At 37.0% G+C, this 18,106-nt stretch overlaps 1 protein-coding gene across 6 annotated transcripts in view; it reads left to right on the top strand.

Moving 5' to 3' along the window:
• The window catches only part of CCDC171 (coiled-coil domain containing 171), a 153,273-nt gene that overhangs the window by 32,379 nt on the left and 102,788 nt on the right, over positions 1 to 18,106 (top strand). For all 6 annotated transcript variants that reach the window (XM_030004382.1, XM_030004383.1, XM_030004378.2 and 3 more), the window contains exons 9-10: positions 7,590 to 7,728; positions 16,087 to 16,189. In XM_030004382.1, the coding sequence (XP_029860242.1) occupies positions 7,590 to 7,728; positions 16,087 to 16,189 (242 nt within the window). The remainder of the gene's footprint in view (positions 1 to 7,589; positions 7,729 to 16,086; positions 16,190 to 18,106) is intronic.

The following is an 18,106-nucleotide window of genomic DNA, read 5'->3' as shown; positions in this document are numbered from 1 at the left end:
CAGTAACCATACATATTATGGGTAGGTAGAAAAAACAACTGACCTGTTATAGATTATTTGCCAAAGCAAAAATGTTGAAAATAATAGTTATGATAGGGTCCTGTTTCCAGTAGTGTTTGGGAGGAGTGTAGGAAAACATACGTGGCAGGTTTATAACAGATTTTTTTTTTTCTGTACCCACTTACATTATTATGAAAACATTACTTTTCACTTCAGTGAGCTAGATGAATCTTTAAGACTTCTGTCTAGAACTTTTGTATAATTTATAATGGATAATCTTTATTTTCAGCTTTTGAATAATTGTGGAAAGTTTTAACTTGGTAACGAAAAGTAGAAAAAGGGGTGAAGTGTGTGAGAGCAGACAAAATTACCTGGGATTCCTCTCCTGCTCAGCACAATTTGCGGTGTCTGTAGTAACAGACGGTTTTTGGAAGAACAGCTTTGTTGTATTCCCCAGGCAGATATAGGATGCACAGTACCGAGTCGTCTTCCCTGGCTGAATCAAGTATATATTGGCGTGAGAAAATGTCAGGAAGAAAAATGTGTGGAAAGACAGAGAACTGAGGAGTAGGTGAAATAAAGGATAGTAGTAGGCGAAGTTTAGGGAAAGGAGGTTTAAGAAGACTTAAAGTGGGTTGTCCACAGTGGGGGTGTGGGAAGAGACTTAAGCTGGTAGAATGGGTTGCAAAAAGACAGGTGGCATCTCTTTCAGTCTAGGATTATATGGGTCTGTATACATAGGTGTTTATGTTGACTTAATCACACAAGCAATAGTGGAGAGTAAAAGGAACTGGTTTTCTTACAAGTAAGGAGGTTTGTGGGCCTGAGAGAGTCTTTCTGTATGCATGGTTACAGAGGTGTTTTTAGTAACATAGGTGAAACCTGTGCTGTATTATAAACACCTTAGAGCTCTTCATTAAAATAAGGCCAAAAGAAGTCTGAATGTAAGATTGGGCATTTAGGTAAACCAGAGTCATATTAAAAAAATAAAAGCTTTTTTTCTAAAGGAAAAGGAAATAATATTTATGTTAAAATTTGTGAAATTATGTGAAATACATTATGATAGTAGTCTAATGTGGTGCTTCAGGAACACTGCAGTCTTCACAGTTGGGAAACTGTATAAGTACTTCAAGATTCTCTATGGTCCTAGAATAACATCAGTTTATTAAACTGTAGTCTCATCCTGCCTGGTTGTTTTTGTTTGAGTGTAACTTCTATGGCAGCAACATACATAGCACTAAACTAATACCAAATTCTGTGCCTTTCCTTGAACTGGAGAAGGCCTGTACCATTGATTTGACATTTTATTTGTTCTTTATTGTCTTGTTTTAAAAAAGCTCCTTTCTGTTTAAAACAGCCTTGTTTGGAGGAATGGCTGTTGGATCAGTAGTTTTACGTAACAAGCAACTTCACACTGTATGAGTTTTTCTGGTATGTAACTTCTTATTCTTACAGAGAATATGGTTCTTTTTTTTTTTTTTTTTCCTTTCTGGTAGGTTTCTATATTTGAGTTGTCCAGAAAATACAGATAAAAACTTTCTCTTTCCTTCAGACTTAGAAGTTTTCTTGAACTACTGTTCTTCCAGTGCTTGTTCTTGAACCATTTCTTCAATCCTTCCAAGGTCTAATATTCCAAGGTCCATCTTTGTATTTGAGGTTAGACCAGCCAAATGCACCATCCTCAAGTGAAACACAGGGCTTTTTTAGTTTTTCTGGCTAATGCCTGTTAAGCTGGAGTAGTTTTCAGTCTAGAAAAATATTTCCTGTCTTGTCAACATGGCTACCATAGCATGGCTTTCTGTAATCAGTCAGGGACCTGTTAACCTTCCAAAAATCTCTAGATACCATTTACTCCTTCCTTCTGGAAGTTTCAGGAATTTTTCTCCTGTTGTTTCTGTCTAAGCTCAAAAAGTAGCCCTTGAATTGTACAAGCAGCTCATGTCTGTCCTCACATCTGTTAGTATATCTCTTGCACTTAGAGAAAACAAGTGTGTCTGACCTGTAGCTTTTGCCTCTGAAGTTCAAGGTAATGAGATTAATGAACCACAGATACTGTCAAATTTAAGGGTGCAGTCAGTCCATCTGAGGAGTTAGTAGACTTGTAGAAACCATGACTTTTGAAAGTACTAACTTTTGAAATGTAGAACTGCACTGCTTTTTATCTTTATACCTCTTCAGAAAATGAGTGTGTCTGAACACATAGATCATGTTCAGCTTTGATGTAGTCACAAATGAAGGGTTAAAATTACAAAAGAGTGCCTGTTCTGATTTTATTATTTGATGTGAAATAAATGTGGAGTCATGAATTCTGCATAAATTAATTTAAAAAATACAATAACATATTTAAGTGCTACACATACACCAAAAATGTAAACTACACATCATGCATAGGTCTTGAAAGGACTGTTAATGCTTTACACTGCGAGTTACATATTGGTAAAACAATTTGATTCTCAGGGTTTCTAGTATGTTTGGCATTTTAATGCTTTTATTTGTCTATCTTTGGTTGTTCTTATTAACTTTTCATCACAACTGTTCTCTCAGGTACTCCTCTCTATTTTAGCAAATTCTTATTTTCATGTTGCTACAAGATGTTTTATCTTAGATATCTGTGCTCAGTAATAATTTTCAGTACAGGATCCTCTCTTGAAGATTGCTTTTGGCCCCACAGAAAGTTCATAAAATATATGCGTTCCTCACCTACGTTTTTTGGAACAGTTTTGGTTGTTTGATTTCATCACGCTAGACCCCAGTCCCCTGAAGTGGTACGCATGTGCACTTAAGTTTCCTTAACAAACAGAGTTTGTCAGAGCATTTCACGCTGTGAATTGTGTTAGTTTCTCAGATGAGCAGAGACCTTTTATCTCAAGGAGTTGTCTTAAGTGGAGTACTGCCTGCACATGGAGTAATGCTGTCCAGTTGTTACCATGTGGAACTCAGCTATCACTTTAGGTGTTGAACGTGAGCACTCTTTCAACAACTGTATTTTTTCTAAACACCTCGAAATTGCAAATTACATTCCACTAAGTTAGTGACAGAGATGTGAGTCTCTAAGGCCTGAATTATTCTATTATTAGTATTAATATGTTTTGAGAATCAAGAGATGATAATAGAGATAAAATATAAGCTAATTAGAAGCATTTTTGATGGTAGCTTAAACAACTGTTTAGGAATTGTCCAAACCATTGAATTTTACGAGTTTTACCACAAGATCTGCTTTTTAAATTTAAATTAGTAATGTTAGTTAAAAATTGTGAAAATCTGTAAGTATTAATTTCCCAACTAAGTTGTTGAGAGACTCTTAAAGATACTTTTCTTTATTAGATTATTCAGACCAGTATAAGGATAATGGTTAAATATTGAATTACATTGCTGCATTCAATAATGTTTTGTTCTTTGTGAGAATCTTTTATCTAGACGTATGAAGCCATTTCTTTGAGAAGTGAAGGGTTTTGTGTTTAGAGTCCATGAAAATTACATTTTGGAAAAATGGGAAGAACTCTTAAACGAAAACCTTATCCTCAAAAAAAAAAAAGGAGTTGTTTTTAGGAACTATATTTTTTTTGTCTGGAACTGCTGTAGGAAATACCTGAATATATGTATTTGTTGTGGCTAAGCCTAGGAAATATAGTTCTTACAGTTATGGTACCATTTGCATTAGGAACTTCAGTATTGGTGCTTACAGAGAAGTAAGTACTTGTGTTACTAAAATGCAACAGGAACCTTAAACAGCCTTCCTCTTTTCCTCTAAACTGGATAATTCTGTTCAACACTTCCTTCCCAGGAAAGCAGATTTGCCCTATTTTGGGGCAGGGGGAGGGGGGATGTGTGTACAAAAAAGAATTTGTGCCTACTTAAAGCATCTGTTCTGTGCATTAATTGGATATCAGAATAAACTTTGTCTAATATCCAAACAGTACTTTTCACTACTTGCAATCATCTGTTGATTCAGGCAATTACTCCTAGCAGCTTCTGCCAACTGAGTTTTTTGAAAACAAATTATCTTCTGTGATTTCAGGGAATGCATGGAAACCTTTCCATGAAAGTTAACACGAACAGTTGGTGGCTTTGTTAATAGAGCTTGAAGAAACAGAAATAGCTTATCCTTAGCTGGATCATCATCAAATCCTGGGCCATTTTCTTAGTCCAGACACCTAATTTTCCAGAGCTCCGTAAAGATAGGTAGTGAAGGTCAAGCTTTATCTGAGATGGACATCTATATACTCAGTTCCCTTGAGGTAGTTACATGGGGCGGGCATGTACTGCCTTGTCTGTTTCCTGTGCTTCTTTTATTCTTTGAAGTGTACAAGTATCAGTAACAATGGTGAATATTAGTGACTGCTTTCACGGGATGCCTTCAGAGAGAATACAAGAGCCTTTGATGTACTTACCTTTGAAGGCTGTGGTCCTTGGACTCCAGACAATGTCAGGAGCTTGGCTTTTTCTTTTAAGCCATGATTTGGCTTTCCAACTTGTTTTCCCTTTTTCTGGAGGAGTCCCATGAGTTTGTCTTTGAGCCTTAGTCTTTGGAAAGTCTTGGAGACTTTCATCTATTGTGCTAGAACACTTATATGTCTTTTTAGCTGGACTTGATGTAGCATAAATGATACCAAAGTTGGAAGCTATACAAATCTGTAAGAATTTATTTTCTCAGAAAAAGATGTTGTAATAACTGAAACCAAGCAAACAGGCTTTTCTGGGTTGCATAATTTATTAATTAGCTCTGAACCCAGTAGCACTATGTAAACTGAAAGCAACATGGGATTTGGGTCTCCATGTGAATTTACTTTTCTTGAAGATTGAGAACATGACATAGAATAAATTGGAACTGCTTTTGCTGTGTTTCTGAAAGCTGTGGGAGTTGAAGCTACTTTGGGGGACTGAAACAGGCAAGTTCTTTCTCAAAGAGTAAGAAGTAACCATCCACAGCTAAAAGAAAAAAAATCAGCCAGGCTGAAGCAGAAGCACATAGGTATTTGGAGGACTGATAAAGTAGTCCTTCAGCTAAAAAGATACATTGATCTTTAAGAAGTAAGTCAAAGTCAGGGAGTGACAATATTGATTCAAAAATTTCACAGCTGGAAGAACTTTGAGCACTTTGCATTACTTTTAATTCTAGTAAGACAGAAGTGATAGGAGAAGAGACAAAGAAATGAGAGACACCTGGATGTTCCCACTGCTAAGAGTTACATCAAAGAATAGTTCAGGTTAAAAGGAATTGCAGGAGATCTATAGTCCAACCTTCTGCTCAAATCAGCTATGAGATTGGGTTTGTCAGGGCTTCATCCAGTCCGGTCTTGAAAACCTCCAAGAATGGAGATGGCACAACCCCTTTGGGAACCTGTTCCACTGTTTGATTGTCATTAAGGTGGAAGAAGCTTCCCCTCGTCTCAACCTCTTTGGATTCAATTTGTGACTGTTGTCTCTTGTCCTGTAGCCATACATTGCTGTGAAGTGACTGGCTGCATCTTCTTGATAACCTCCTTTTAGATACTGGGGGGCCTGTTGTACACTCTGAAGTTACCTGCTCTCCAGCCTGAACATACCAAGTTCCCTCAGTTCTTATATGTACTTCAGCCCCCGACAATGTTGGTGTCCCTCCCTTGAGCTCGCTCCAACTTTTTTCCTGTCTTATGTGGGAGGTGTGTGCTTAAAACTGGTCATTATACTAGATGTGTTGTAATGAGTGTCAAAAAAAAGGTGATTAGTCACATCCCTTGATCTTCTGGCTATGCTACTACTAATACAGCCCAGGATGGCGTTAGCTATCGTCTCTACTTGTATGCCATGCTGCTGATTTGTGGCTAGCTTGCTGTCTACCAAGATTACCAGGTCCTTTTTGGGCAAAGCTGCTCCCCAGCCAGTTACCATCCATATCGGTACAGGGGGCTCTTGCTTCCAAATTCAGATCTTTGCATGCATCACTGTTGAATCTCAGAAGGTTCATGTTGGCCTGTTCCTCCTCCCTGTCTAGGTTCTATGAAACAGCAGCTGTTCTCTTGAGTGTATCAGTTGTGTTGTGTCATCACCTACTCCCACCCCGTTCAGTGTTACCTGCAAACTTGGTGAGATTGCACTCCTGGCCTAATCCAGGTGATGGATAAAGATGTTAAACAAATTCTAATACAGACTCCTACAGTATTCCACTTGTTACCAGCCACTACCATCTCAGCTTTACCATCAAACCGTTTTTATCAATGTTGTAGTTCACATATCTAGACTGAAGTACTAACTTGGCTATAAAAATACTGTGTGAAACAGTGCCAAAAGCCTTGCTAAAGTTGAGTTATATTTAATCTACTTGCTCTGTTTTTGTCCACAGCTCTGGCCATTTTATCATGCAATATAACTGGGTGGGCCAGAAATGATTTAGCCTTGGTAAATCCTCACTGACTGTTCCCAATCACCTTTTTCTCTTTCATGAGCCCAGAAATTTGTTCCAAGAGGACTTGTTTCATGACCTTCGTGGGACTGAAATGAAGTTAACTGGTCTACAGTTCCTTGGCTTGTCCTTTTGCCCTTTTCTGAATATAGGTGTGATATTTGCCTCTCTCCATGTGCCAGGGACCTCCCCCAATCTCTGTGACCTTTCAAAGATGGTAGTGAGCAGCCTCACTGTTGACTGACATTGGCCAGCTTTGTCAGAACCTTTGAGTGTAGGCAAGCTGGCCTCTTCAATTTCTATGGGTTGAGTTCTTACAAGTAATCCTGGACTGAATCCTCACCTGCTGCTAGCAATTGTTCTCCTCTTTGAGTCCTTTTACTGATCATCGAGGCTTGGGAGACCTTGTCAGGGAAGACTGAAGCAAAAAAGGCGTAGTGTGGTGACCCTCTCTGTGTCCACTGTTGATAAATTATCTGGTCTGTGTAGAACCAGGTCTGTGTTTTCTTTCCTAACTTAATGTAGTGATAAAATCTCTTCTTGTTGTCTTTGTCATCCCTTGCAAACATCAATTCTAGGTGAGCTTTTGGCTTTCCTGACACCATGCCTACATACTCAGGATTCCTGCCCCTGCTTGTGTCTCCTGTATGCTGTTGTTTGGCCTTGTAGGTTTCTCATGAGTTGCCTGTTTAGCCATCCAGGCTCTATCAGGAGAACTGATACAGTAACAGAACTGTTTAAAACTTTGGGAACAGTCTGCTGGTGGCAAAATTTGAAGTCATGCCATTCTGAGTAGAATATAGTCAAGTTTGTAGAAACTTTGAGAGCAAGTGTTGTACTTGAAATCAGGGTTGATTACACAAGATGTGAGGTCTTTCTGAAGAGAGCTACTGTGTTTAATTAAAATATGATGAATTTTGTTTACTATATGTAATTTGGAGTCCATATCCAAATGACCAAATGAATTTATGACTGGAAGCCTAACACAGGCATTGGTAACTGAAAAGAACATAACTGCTTCTTGAAAAGCCTTTCTTAAAAGGAATATATAACTTTCTTCAGTAAAAAAAAAAAAAACACAAAACTTCAGAAGCCATATGATGTGCTAACATGATATGTGCCATATCCATTGACTATCTCTAAATGTATATAATATACTGGACAAAAGTATTTTTGATAAAAATGTTCTAATGCTGAAACTTTCCAGATTAGAAAGAGAGTGTTTCTCCACAAACAAGCAAATGAATGAGAAGATTGAAGAAAAGAAGAAGGTAATTAAAGACCTCTCTGAGAGACTAGGGAATAATGAAAAAACCTGCAGAGAATTACAGGAGGAACTTGCAAAGGTAAGACAAAAGGCCTGTGGCACTCGTTTTTTAGGGTTTTTTAAATGTACTGTGAACATAATCTGCGTTTGCTGAGCTGTGGAAGGACTCTGCCATTGTGTTAGTCTGATTTTACTTATATTAAGTATTTCTTTCTGTAAAACATGAGTAAATATAGCTTTTTTGTAAAACATGAGTAAATATAGCTAATACACTGGAGAAGCTAATTTGAAAATGTATTTTAAGTTATACACCATATATTTAACTGAAGAGTTATTTGCAGAAAAAAATGTTTTGTAAGTGTGGCTATGAGTAAAGAGTAACTTGTGTTTGCATTCCTAGCGAAGGCGGCAATTTGTAGATACAGATTATGATTCCTTGTGGAGAATGTTCTGTCCTTCTACTCAAGCTTTTTTCTTCTCCAAGCTTTGTTAGCTACCATTGTAGGCTTGTTTATTTCTATTTCACATAACATTTTGGTTTTAGTGCAAGCATTTGACTGTAAAAATTGCTTGAAAATTGCTTGTTTGAAGGTGACAAAGCAGAGGGATTTTTTTTTTTTTTTTTTCTGTTTTGGTGTGGATTTGGCATGTTGGATGTATTTTAATGGATTATTTCCTGAAACCTTTCTCCTTTGATATGACCAGTTGGAGCCTTTCCACAGTATCTACCCACCTCAACTTTGAATAACAATTTTGCCATCCTGTTGCATGGCAGCAGGTACAAAGCAAAGATCTTAGGATATCTAGAAAACCTTCTCTCCTTCCATTGTGTAGTAGCATTTGCAGTATTTTTCTATTTAGCTGATGTAAACTTCTTTTGATCCTGGCTTGCAAATTTCTTTCTCTCCCTTGGAGCTGTGAGTATGGAAGGTAAATGCGGTCTGTTCCCTGCTGCTCACAGGCATTGCACTAATCAGAGAGCAGGAGCAGAGACCTGCATCAGAGCATCTTCAGACTTGTTGGTGTCTTCTGTTCAGTTGTTGGAGTTAACTCCATATGTTGTCTTAGTGTTGTCCACTTCCCAGACAGATTGGTAACTGATAAATTGAAGAAAATCAAATCAAACCCCCTCTTCCTTCTGGGAGAATCACAGCTTCTTCCTTGCAAGCATTAATGTATTAAAAGGCATTTGCAGGCCTCATTAACCTGAAATAGTCATCTTATCAGGCACAAAAGGAATACAAAGAGACAAAAGCAACTGTCTCACCTAACTACAGTCAGTAATGATTGCTATTTATTAATATAAAATACAATTCCAAGCTGAAAAATTTCTACTAGGAACCTTGAGCACTTGCTAACTATCACGGTGATATGAGTTTTCCTTTTTGTTTTGTGTTCCTTAGTAAAACATATGTTATACCTGACAAGAATTCAGGACAAATTCTGTTCATGATCAAGTAATGGCAACAGTATTAAAGGGTGTACTCAGAACATTACATTACTGAAAGGTAAAAAGCAGATAGACTGTCTCAGTTAAAAGAACTGTCTTATTCATCGAGCTGGTTGTTTTAATTGTTTTACTGGAATGATTTCAAACCACAAGACTGTCTTGAACAGGTAATAAAAATACTCATTTTCTGAGGGGTTGTATTAGTGGTCCCCTATGGGATTACATTTTTATCACCTTGGATGGCTTTGGTTTTTTTCTGAAGACTTTTGTATTTGTTTGGGAAGCAGGAGTGCCTGTGTGTGGTCTTGTTTACTCAGTCTGGACAGCCTTTTGTTATTTTTCTGCCTAAAATGAAAAAGTGGAAGACTCTAGCAGAACCTAAGTGTAGATAACAGTTCATGTACTGCTGCTAGGCTTCCCTATACCCATACTAAAATTGTGTGAAAATGTCAGTGTGTTCTCTTCCTTTCATTTCTCCCTCCTGCTTTCTTGATCTGTTCATTACTTTCTTGTATTTTGTACTATTGTTAGGCATCCTGAATATGTCCTTTTCACTCCAGTCTGATAATCTTATATTGGTTTCTCACTGTACTGTGATAATAGGAGTTAATGTTTTTGTTTGTAAAATACTTGGGAAATACAACGAAATCAGTGAAGGCTCTTTGTTTTTAGAGAAGCAGACTTATGCAGGAATGAAATACATTCTTTGGGAACTTTATATGAAAAAGAATTTTTTTTTTTAATGGCTCAGTTGAATGTATAGTAAAGTAGTTATGCTGCTTTTAATTTTAAATATCAGCATGTGGCAGAAGTTTGCCAGAAATTTGCATGGATCAAATGTGATAGGATCTGTTGGTATCAAACAAAACTGCTTATGAATGTTCAGCATGAGCAGGGTCCCAAGATTTCCATTATGTTTTTCTGAGGAAATTGGTCTCAAGCTTGTCATTATTTCCAGCTAGGGTTTTTAGACATTTTTAGCTTGAAGAATAGGAATTTGGAAGAATGGCCATTGTGATTCACAACTTGTTTTAAATTGAAACAGCCCCAGCTGTATTCCTGCCCCATGGAAAGAATAAGAGGTGTCTTTAGTAGTTTTAAAAGTTACTCTGGATATTTACATTTCTGGCACCTAGTAGTGGATGATCTTTAATTCTTAGTACCAGACAAACAGGAGACGTTGAACCTTTATTTTATGAGAAATGTCTATTGAAATTTGGGGGAACTTGCCAGTTTACCAGAATGCATATTTGGAAATTGAAGTCATTAAAAATATTGTATTTTAGTATAAATTCCTTTAATTTGGGAGAACTGTGTATTCATTTCCTCCCTTCTGTATAGATACTATAAGAAGTAGCATAATTAGAGTATAAGTAGTGTAACAGATTACACCCAGAGCCTGTCTTTTTCTGTGTGGCATATAAATCTTTTTCTTACAGCCATGCATGCAGTCATGTGCTGTATACATCTCGGCTGTCTGTAATAGCCTTGTAGGTTTTCGTAAGCTGAAAGTCAGAACGAAAGTGTTTGAGAATCTAGTTGCTGGACATAGGCATTAACCATTGTTTGTTAATGTAAGTGTCATAAGTATTGACTGAACAGACAATGAAACACCCTGAAGATTCTGATTCTGTTCTGCAAATTCTATGGAGCAGAATCTGGTATTTCATAGCAAAGATGTAAATCTCATCTAGACGATTTATCGTGAAAGGAGCTTTTTCTTTCAGTTTAAAAAAACTGAGATGCAGTTTGCATTAATTTTGTGCTAATGGTTTTTAAATGTTGCATTACCTTGATTCTTGTTTTGCTTCCCTTAACTCAGGGGTGGAGTGTTTCTACCCAGATGCTACTTCTGTTATTGTCCTAATTTAAGACGACCAATCAGTCTAAAGCATATGCTTAAAGGATCTTCTACAGAGAAACCAATTTTGTAATTTATTCTGGAAGTGGAGAGGTCACTCAAGCTGTGATATCCCAGTGTTTGAAGACAGGCGTCTAAAAAATGCTTTTAAAGTTGCCAGTTCGCAAAAAATTTTCTCTGACTAAAACAAAAACAAACCCAAAACCTGAAGAGATACTTCGTAACATTCTATTCACCAAAAGGTTATTACAAATCTCTCTTTAGGAGACTAGAATGGTTCCATATAAAACTTGAGCATTTTTGATCAATTTTATTTCAGGTGATTAAAACTGAGACTCTAAATTTCTTGAGAAATTGTATTTGATTTACACATGGCTAGACACTTTTTAAAGAACCCTCTACAGACTTTGGAAAAATCTAGCTAATATAAGAAAATAAAGAAACTCTGTTCAGTATTCAAAAGTTAGATAACATGAGCAAAAATAAATAGTAGCCTAAGGAGGGATCCTGTCAGTGAGGGTTTTGTTTTGTTTTTTTATACTGCAATTTATGCTTGGTTGCTTAAAATTTGTGCCTCTATTCTGCTATACAGAACATCACTCAAGTAAAACCCATTTTTTGTTAACTGTGGAGCAGTCATTTGGAGCCTGTTTCTATAAATGCTTTGATTTGGTTTCCCCAAGGTCATACCTGTAAACATTCTAATGCTTTTACAAACAATTTACCCAAATGGTTTTCAAGGAGTGTCTGAACATGCTGCTTTTTTGTGGCTGTGTGGATAGTTCTGGCTTTGGCACTTGCTCTGCCGTCACCAGATTGGATTTGTACTACAGACCGTCTGGGTGAAGTAGTCCACGTGCAAGAGAGCCACACAGGAACATCCCTGTAATGCAAACAAAGTAGAGAAAATTCCTCTTGGAATAATGGCACTTCGTTGCAGGAATGGACCTCAGTTCCCTGCATAATACTACTGGGGTTTTGATAAGTTTGAAAAAGCCTCTAACTCCTGCCTACATGTTTATTTTTCAAACGTTATTGAACTTGAGATACACATGCACATTTGCAGCATCAGGTCATGTGGGCTATTCTGGAAGAGTGCTTAGAGTTTGCATTTATTTTATTCAAGAGTGGCTTTTGGAAAATGCTGAAAAATCAATGGGACTTCATTTCTGTCCTGGAACAGGTGATGGAATGATACCAAAATTGAATACTGGTGGTTAAGGAAAATATCTTCCAACCAAGGTAGTAGAGAATTGCCTAGATAAATGCAAATACCCTGCTCCTGGAAGATTAGCATAATTCAGACAGTGGGTGGAATAACTTTTATTAGTAGTATGTTTTCTTAATAATTCTGGTTATCTTTACAGATGAGGATACACATTTGGAAAAAAGATTTTCTCCTGGTTGGAGCCTACAGTACTTGTAACGAAAAATACTTGGCTTCTATTTAATTTCCTTAAAAGGCTGGTTGTGTTTTAAAATTGATGGTTAACTAAATATGTTGCCAAACACATTTTTCTACCAAAAATTCTTTTGTCCTTAAGGGATGTTTTGTGATAATAGGAGCCTTCTTAAGGATAAGAAGCTTGACATGGGGAAGCATTGTATATGCTACAATTCAGCATACATTCTGAGTTCGGAAAGTATGACTTGCCTCCAATATTGTTTGGTTTCTAGCCTCCTATTCTGAATATTTTGTGAGGGAGGGAATTGTATTTGGGGAGTATAGGAAATGCTTCTAATATATTTCAAGAATTTTAAATTCTTATGTGGTCGTGCAAACTTCACAAGGAGTCTTTACCACTCATCTCAGGGACCTGGGATTCCTGAAGGCAGGTTCTACCGGTAAAGGCTGAGGTGAAAAAGGCATTGAAAAGGCCTTTTCTGTGTTCTATTCACCAGATCCCCTGCCCCATTCAGCAACAAGCCCAAGTTTTGCCTAGTCTTCCTTTTGCTGGTGTTATACTTCAGGAAGCCTTTCCTGTTGCCCTTCATGTCCCTTGCCAGATTCAACTTCAGGTGGATTTTGGCTTTCCTAAGCATATCCTTCCATGCTTGGACAGCTTCTCTATATTTATTCCAGGTCACCTATGCCTGCATCCACCTCCTTTATGCTTCCTATTAATATATGAATTTAGTCAGGAGCTCCTTGTGCACACATACAGGCCTCCTGCTGCCTTTGATTTTCAAGGTAATTTTCAAATATCACCTCCAAGGTCAAGAATGGTCCATCCTGATGTGCAGGAAGTCAAGCAAAGTCAGCAGAAGGCTTACCTTACAAGTCTTTCACCTGTTTCTAGTAATGTGATCTGGAAAGCAAGCTCTCTTTAAGTAAAGGCTTTAGCACTTTGTCATCTGATTTCCCCTTTGAAGTAATCTAGGGAACACTCACACCAGTACCTTTCCAGTAGTTCTACAGAAATGGCATCCCCTAACACAAATATGATGATGAATGGAGTTGCTGAGAGGGAAGTAATCTCATCTGCTGGAATAGTTGGATCTGGCAGAAGATACCTTTCAGCAGCTGCAATTGATTATGTTTGACTTCTACACTTCTGGACTCCATTTTCCTTTCAAAGTAAAGAGTTATGTATACTTGCTGTGTTTGTTCAGACTGAAGAAAAGAAAACTAAGGGAGTTACCGCTACTGCCATCAACTGTCAAATGGGTGCTTATGGAGAAAACAGAGCTACACTCTTCTTAGAACTGTGCAGTGAAAATATGAGAGAAAACAGAAGTTTGAGAAGGGGAAATTATAATTACCTGTAAGGGCAAAAAAAAACCTTCACAGTGAGGATTGTGAGACTTGGAGCAGGTTGCCTGAAGGGGTTGTTGAAACCCCATCCTTAGGGATACTCAAAACTTGACTGGACAAGGCTCTGAGCAACCTTACCTGACTTCTAGCGTGGCCCTGCTTTGAATGGGGAGTGGGACCAGATGACCTCCAGGTTAAATTATTCCATGATTTTATGACTCGGCACATTCTTACCAGATAACTGTCAGTGAGACAAGAAATTAGATCTTTATGTTTGGACTTTTAACCTGTGCCTGGATTTCCAGCACTGCAGTTTACAGTATCTTTCTTCTATTTCTGATAATGGGGACAGTCACTGAAAATGGGAACTAGAAAGGAAAGATACTAAATACTTTGCAGCTGAAGTGTAGAGAAATGGGCTAGTCTAAGGAATTCCCTTTTGATCTTTATTGCTGTTGAAAAAGCGACTGAAATTGGCTTAGGGAGTGTAGATGCAGTTAGCAAATAAAGCACAGAGGAGTGGTGAAGCCTGAATAGACTGGAATATACTGACTAAATTGTGGTAAATTAACTAAACCAAATGAAAAAATTGGATGAGGAAACTGAAAAAAATTCTCACATTTGACTTTTCCATGGTAAAAGGTTTTTCTGGGAAGATTTAGTCTGACCTTCTCTGTGCTGGAGTGGTTTACGTAAAAAGAGTATTTATTTTATTGTGGTGCTGATCATATTGTTATATTTTCTCGTTTCTAACATGTGAGGTCTTTGAGATGATATCAGTACATGAGAGTAAATTATTTTAATGTGTTTGCACCCCATAAAATATTTTTACTGGAGCTCAGCAATTACAAGTTCTATTTATATAGATAATTTTATGATGTAAGAATTAAAACTTAGTTACTGTTGAATATATAGAAGAGGTTTGGAAATTCTTTATGAAGTGTAGTACAAACTCTCACACGAGGAAAGTTGTGTAAATGCTACAGGGGACCTAACACTGAAATACACATATGAATAATATATTCATTGATATACAGTACATATAATTAAAATTGAAAGAGTAAAGCAAATTTATAAAATATTTAAACTGAATAATGAAGAACACTGCAGAGAATTAAATGCATTTCTTGGTTTTTTACCGTGACAGTTATATGCTACCAGTAGTAGCAGTTTTCCTTAGGAGGAAGTTTCCCACACTTGAGAAATTGACTGGATCCTTACACATGCAATGAAGCATAACTAAAGCAATAGTTTATAGATATGATAGAAAACAGTAGGATTTTTCTCAATACAAAAAGGGTAACCTTCCATCACCAAATAGAAAGGGAAATTACTCAAATAGGTGTTAGAACTTAGAATAAAAATAGAGTAATTAAAGGTAATGAGACATCTTTGAGCATAACATTTGTCATAAGAAAATCATGAAGTCCTTTAAATCTAGTTTCCTCTTGATTTGGGGGGGGGGGGTTGTTTGAGTGGGTGTGTTTTTCTATTTGTTTTCTAAACTGCTGAGATGTATTAGTTTTTGTCAGTCAGCTGCTAAAATTGTATGTTTCTTTGAGAAGTCACAACTATATATGTCCAAGAGGACCTTGGTCTTGTCCGGAATTACGGGTGCATATCTTTGAAAAGTGCAGGTTTTAATATCAGATATAAATTGAAGGAATGATTTGATATACTCTTTCTATTGTGGTGATTAAAAAATCTGTGGTAAATACCTTTCTGCCCTCAGAATAAAGCCACTGTCTTGATTTGAACAACAGGCTGCACTTAGTGAACAGCTTTCTTTAAGAGAAGTCAGTTATAGGAGCTGAAGGACTCTGCTGCTTTATATTCCATGCATAAGGAGGAGTTTTTGATGTTGAAGAAATCACTATCAAGCATGGAAGATACTAACAATTAAAGTAGGCAGGTTTGCAATGAGAATAGGTGTGGGATTTGACTGAATGCCAAATCATGAATTTCTAGCCTGTCTGCCAGTAGTTTGGTGTCTTTCTGGATGCCCTTGCAGGGTATAACAATAGATTTCATTGCTTGCATAGATGGGCAGCAGTTAATTAATGTTCATTAAGATGTTTTTGAAGCAGAAGAAGATCAAGACTAGGTTTTAGTGCAACCATTTTTTCTTTTTCTTTTGACTACCTGAAGCCTTTAGTTCTATTTTAAGTGTGTTTCAGGGTTCTGTGTTACTTATTTGCGAAATCTTGCTAGGTCTCTTGGCTCAAGGAAAGGAGTAATGAGAAATACAGCAGGAATTTTAAATTTAAGGAGGAACAAAAATACCATTGTCATCTGTATTTCTTTTGTTTACTATTTTAATGGGTTTCTTTTTTTCCTCTCTTGTCTTGTCTGTATCTCCTGTCAAATAAAGGCCAAGAAACACCAGGTCTTTCTAACAGAGACGTATGAAAACAACATGAGAGAGCTGGAGTTACTCTTGGACAGCTTTGCTATGTCAGGCCAGCGGACAGCAGGTTAGTTGAAGGTATAAAATGACAGATGCATCTGTCAATGTTCCAAAGTCACTACATTGTGGGAATTCTGCAGATGCCTCTTGCATTCCCTCTTCTCAACATGCTTTGATTTGATGACATGATAAGAGCAGTTCTCACAGCAGTCAAATGGCCTTGCTAGCTGAGAAAGGGTGACGGAATGTGGACCTGCTGTTGTCAGCCCAGAGCTTGATTTACAAATGCTGGGGTGTATATGATCGGTCAGAAAAGGGCTCACTTGCTGTGCTCTAAATCCAACTGAGAAAAAAGTCCTTACAGTATACCTGCAAAGGGAACAGATGTTTTGCCTGAACTGAGCCAAATTCTGAGGCAACCTTCAGCAACTTAAAGGTCATATATGCAAAAAGGTTGTGTAGGACACATGATATAACACAATACTTTTTACTGTTGATTGTGTACTAGTACCATATTGCTCTATTCATTTGATCTAGTACAGAATAAATATTTCTTTGTTTTCATTAAAATTAATTATAAGTCAGTGGTTGTCACTCTGCTACCTGGTTTTTATCTATAATTGTTGTATCAAACTCAACAAAATGCTGCCTGCTTAAACATTTGAAATAGTGGCTAACATAAACAAGCTGAACTTAACATCAAAGCTAGTAATTTTTTTAAAGGTGAAAATAGTACACTTTTAAAAATCTTCAATTAAAACTATCTATAAAAGTTTTCTCTATGTGGTTCCTGTTAGAAAATCACAGACTAGAAACAGAATGCTTCCAACTTACAGTACAAGTAAACTGGAAGAAAACAGGTGAAATGTTGCTTAAAGAGCAAATGGGTTTATTTTATATAAATTGTGATGATACATTTCTGCACTTTTTAACAATGCTAGACGTTAATGGGTCATATAACACCTTTAAATGAAGATGTATTTTTTTGTATCTTCACAAAAAGATTTTTTTTTTTTTAAGGCCTGGTACTGTTAAAATTGAATAAAGGACCTCTTGAGATTTCTGTTGTCCTTAAAAGCCTAGCCTTAAACCTGTGATGCATTGATTTCCTCACATGGGCTGTATGATTTTTTTATTTGGGAACTGGTATCAGTTTTATTCTGTAATTATAAATGTAATTCCTGTGGGTAATACCTGTACGATTACTGTAGATATGTCAGACTGAAAAGCTCTTCAAAACTGTATGTTTTCCCCGGTCTTGCAAAGTTCCACATGCCCAGAGGGGCTTCGGGAATTCTAGGGGGACCTGGATGCTGCTGCCGAAGTGCACTTTCCAAAGCAGTAATTGTCTTTTGGGTAGGCTTTCTGTTCTCCCTAGTGGTAAACCTTGCAGAGAACAGCTTTGACCTGTTTCTATAATATCAGGGATTCAGTAAAAGTAACTTCAGTATTAATTTGCTTTGTTTAAGGTAAACTTTGAAAGATCTTATTTAAAGAGATCTTTTTTTTAAGCGTCAGCATCTCTGCAGAGGCTCAGTTGGGGCAGAAAGTGAAATTAGCTCTGCTGTGGATTAAGTCTTTACAGCTAATATTAAAATGGACATTGACTAAGACATTTGTTCTATGTATTTACTACACTTCTAAGTGTGAAACTTAAATTTTTAATGCTGTTGCCTTACTGTTGTACTTAGGAATTTATTACATAACAGTATTTCTTTCAATTTTCAAAAAAATGTTTTATGTAATCATATTTGAAATTCAAATGCCTAGGTGCCAATAAAAGTAAAAATCTTAAATAAATCTTTGTAGTCTAATTAGCAGATGAGGGGCTACATGAGCCACAGCTGGCTGGGCAGTCTTTCTTTCTTGTTTGTGTTTTTAACTTTCAACGCAAGTGGTTGAGAGATCTACTTAAAAATCTGTCAATATTAAAGGTCCAGCCCCTTCATTTAAGTGCTGATTGGGCTGTGATTATTGGGCTATA

This window comes from Aquila chrysaetos, chromosome Z (genome assembly GCF_900496995.4).
Source record: "Aquila chrysaetos chrysaetos chromosome Z, bAquChr1.4, whole genome shotgun sequence".
Classification (NCBI taxonomy): Eukaryota; Metazoa; Chordata; class Aves; order Accipitriformes; family Accipitridae; genus Aquila; species Aquila chrysaetos.
The sequence above is the reverse complement of the archived record's forward strand: the minus strand, read 5'-3'. Positions and strand labels throughout refer to the sequence as shown.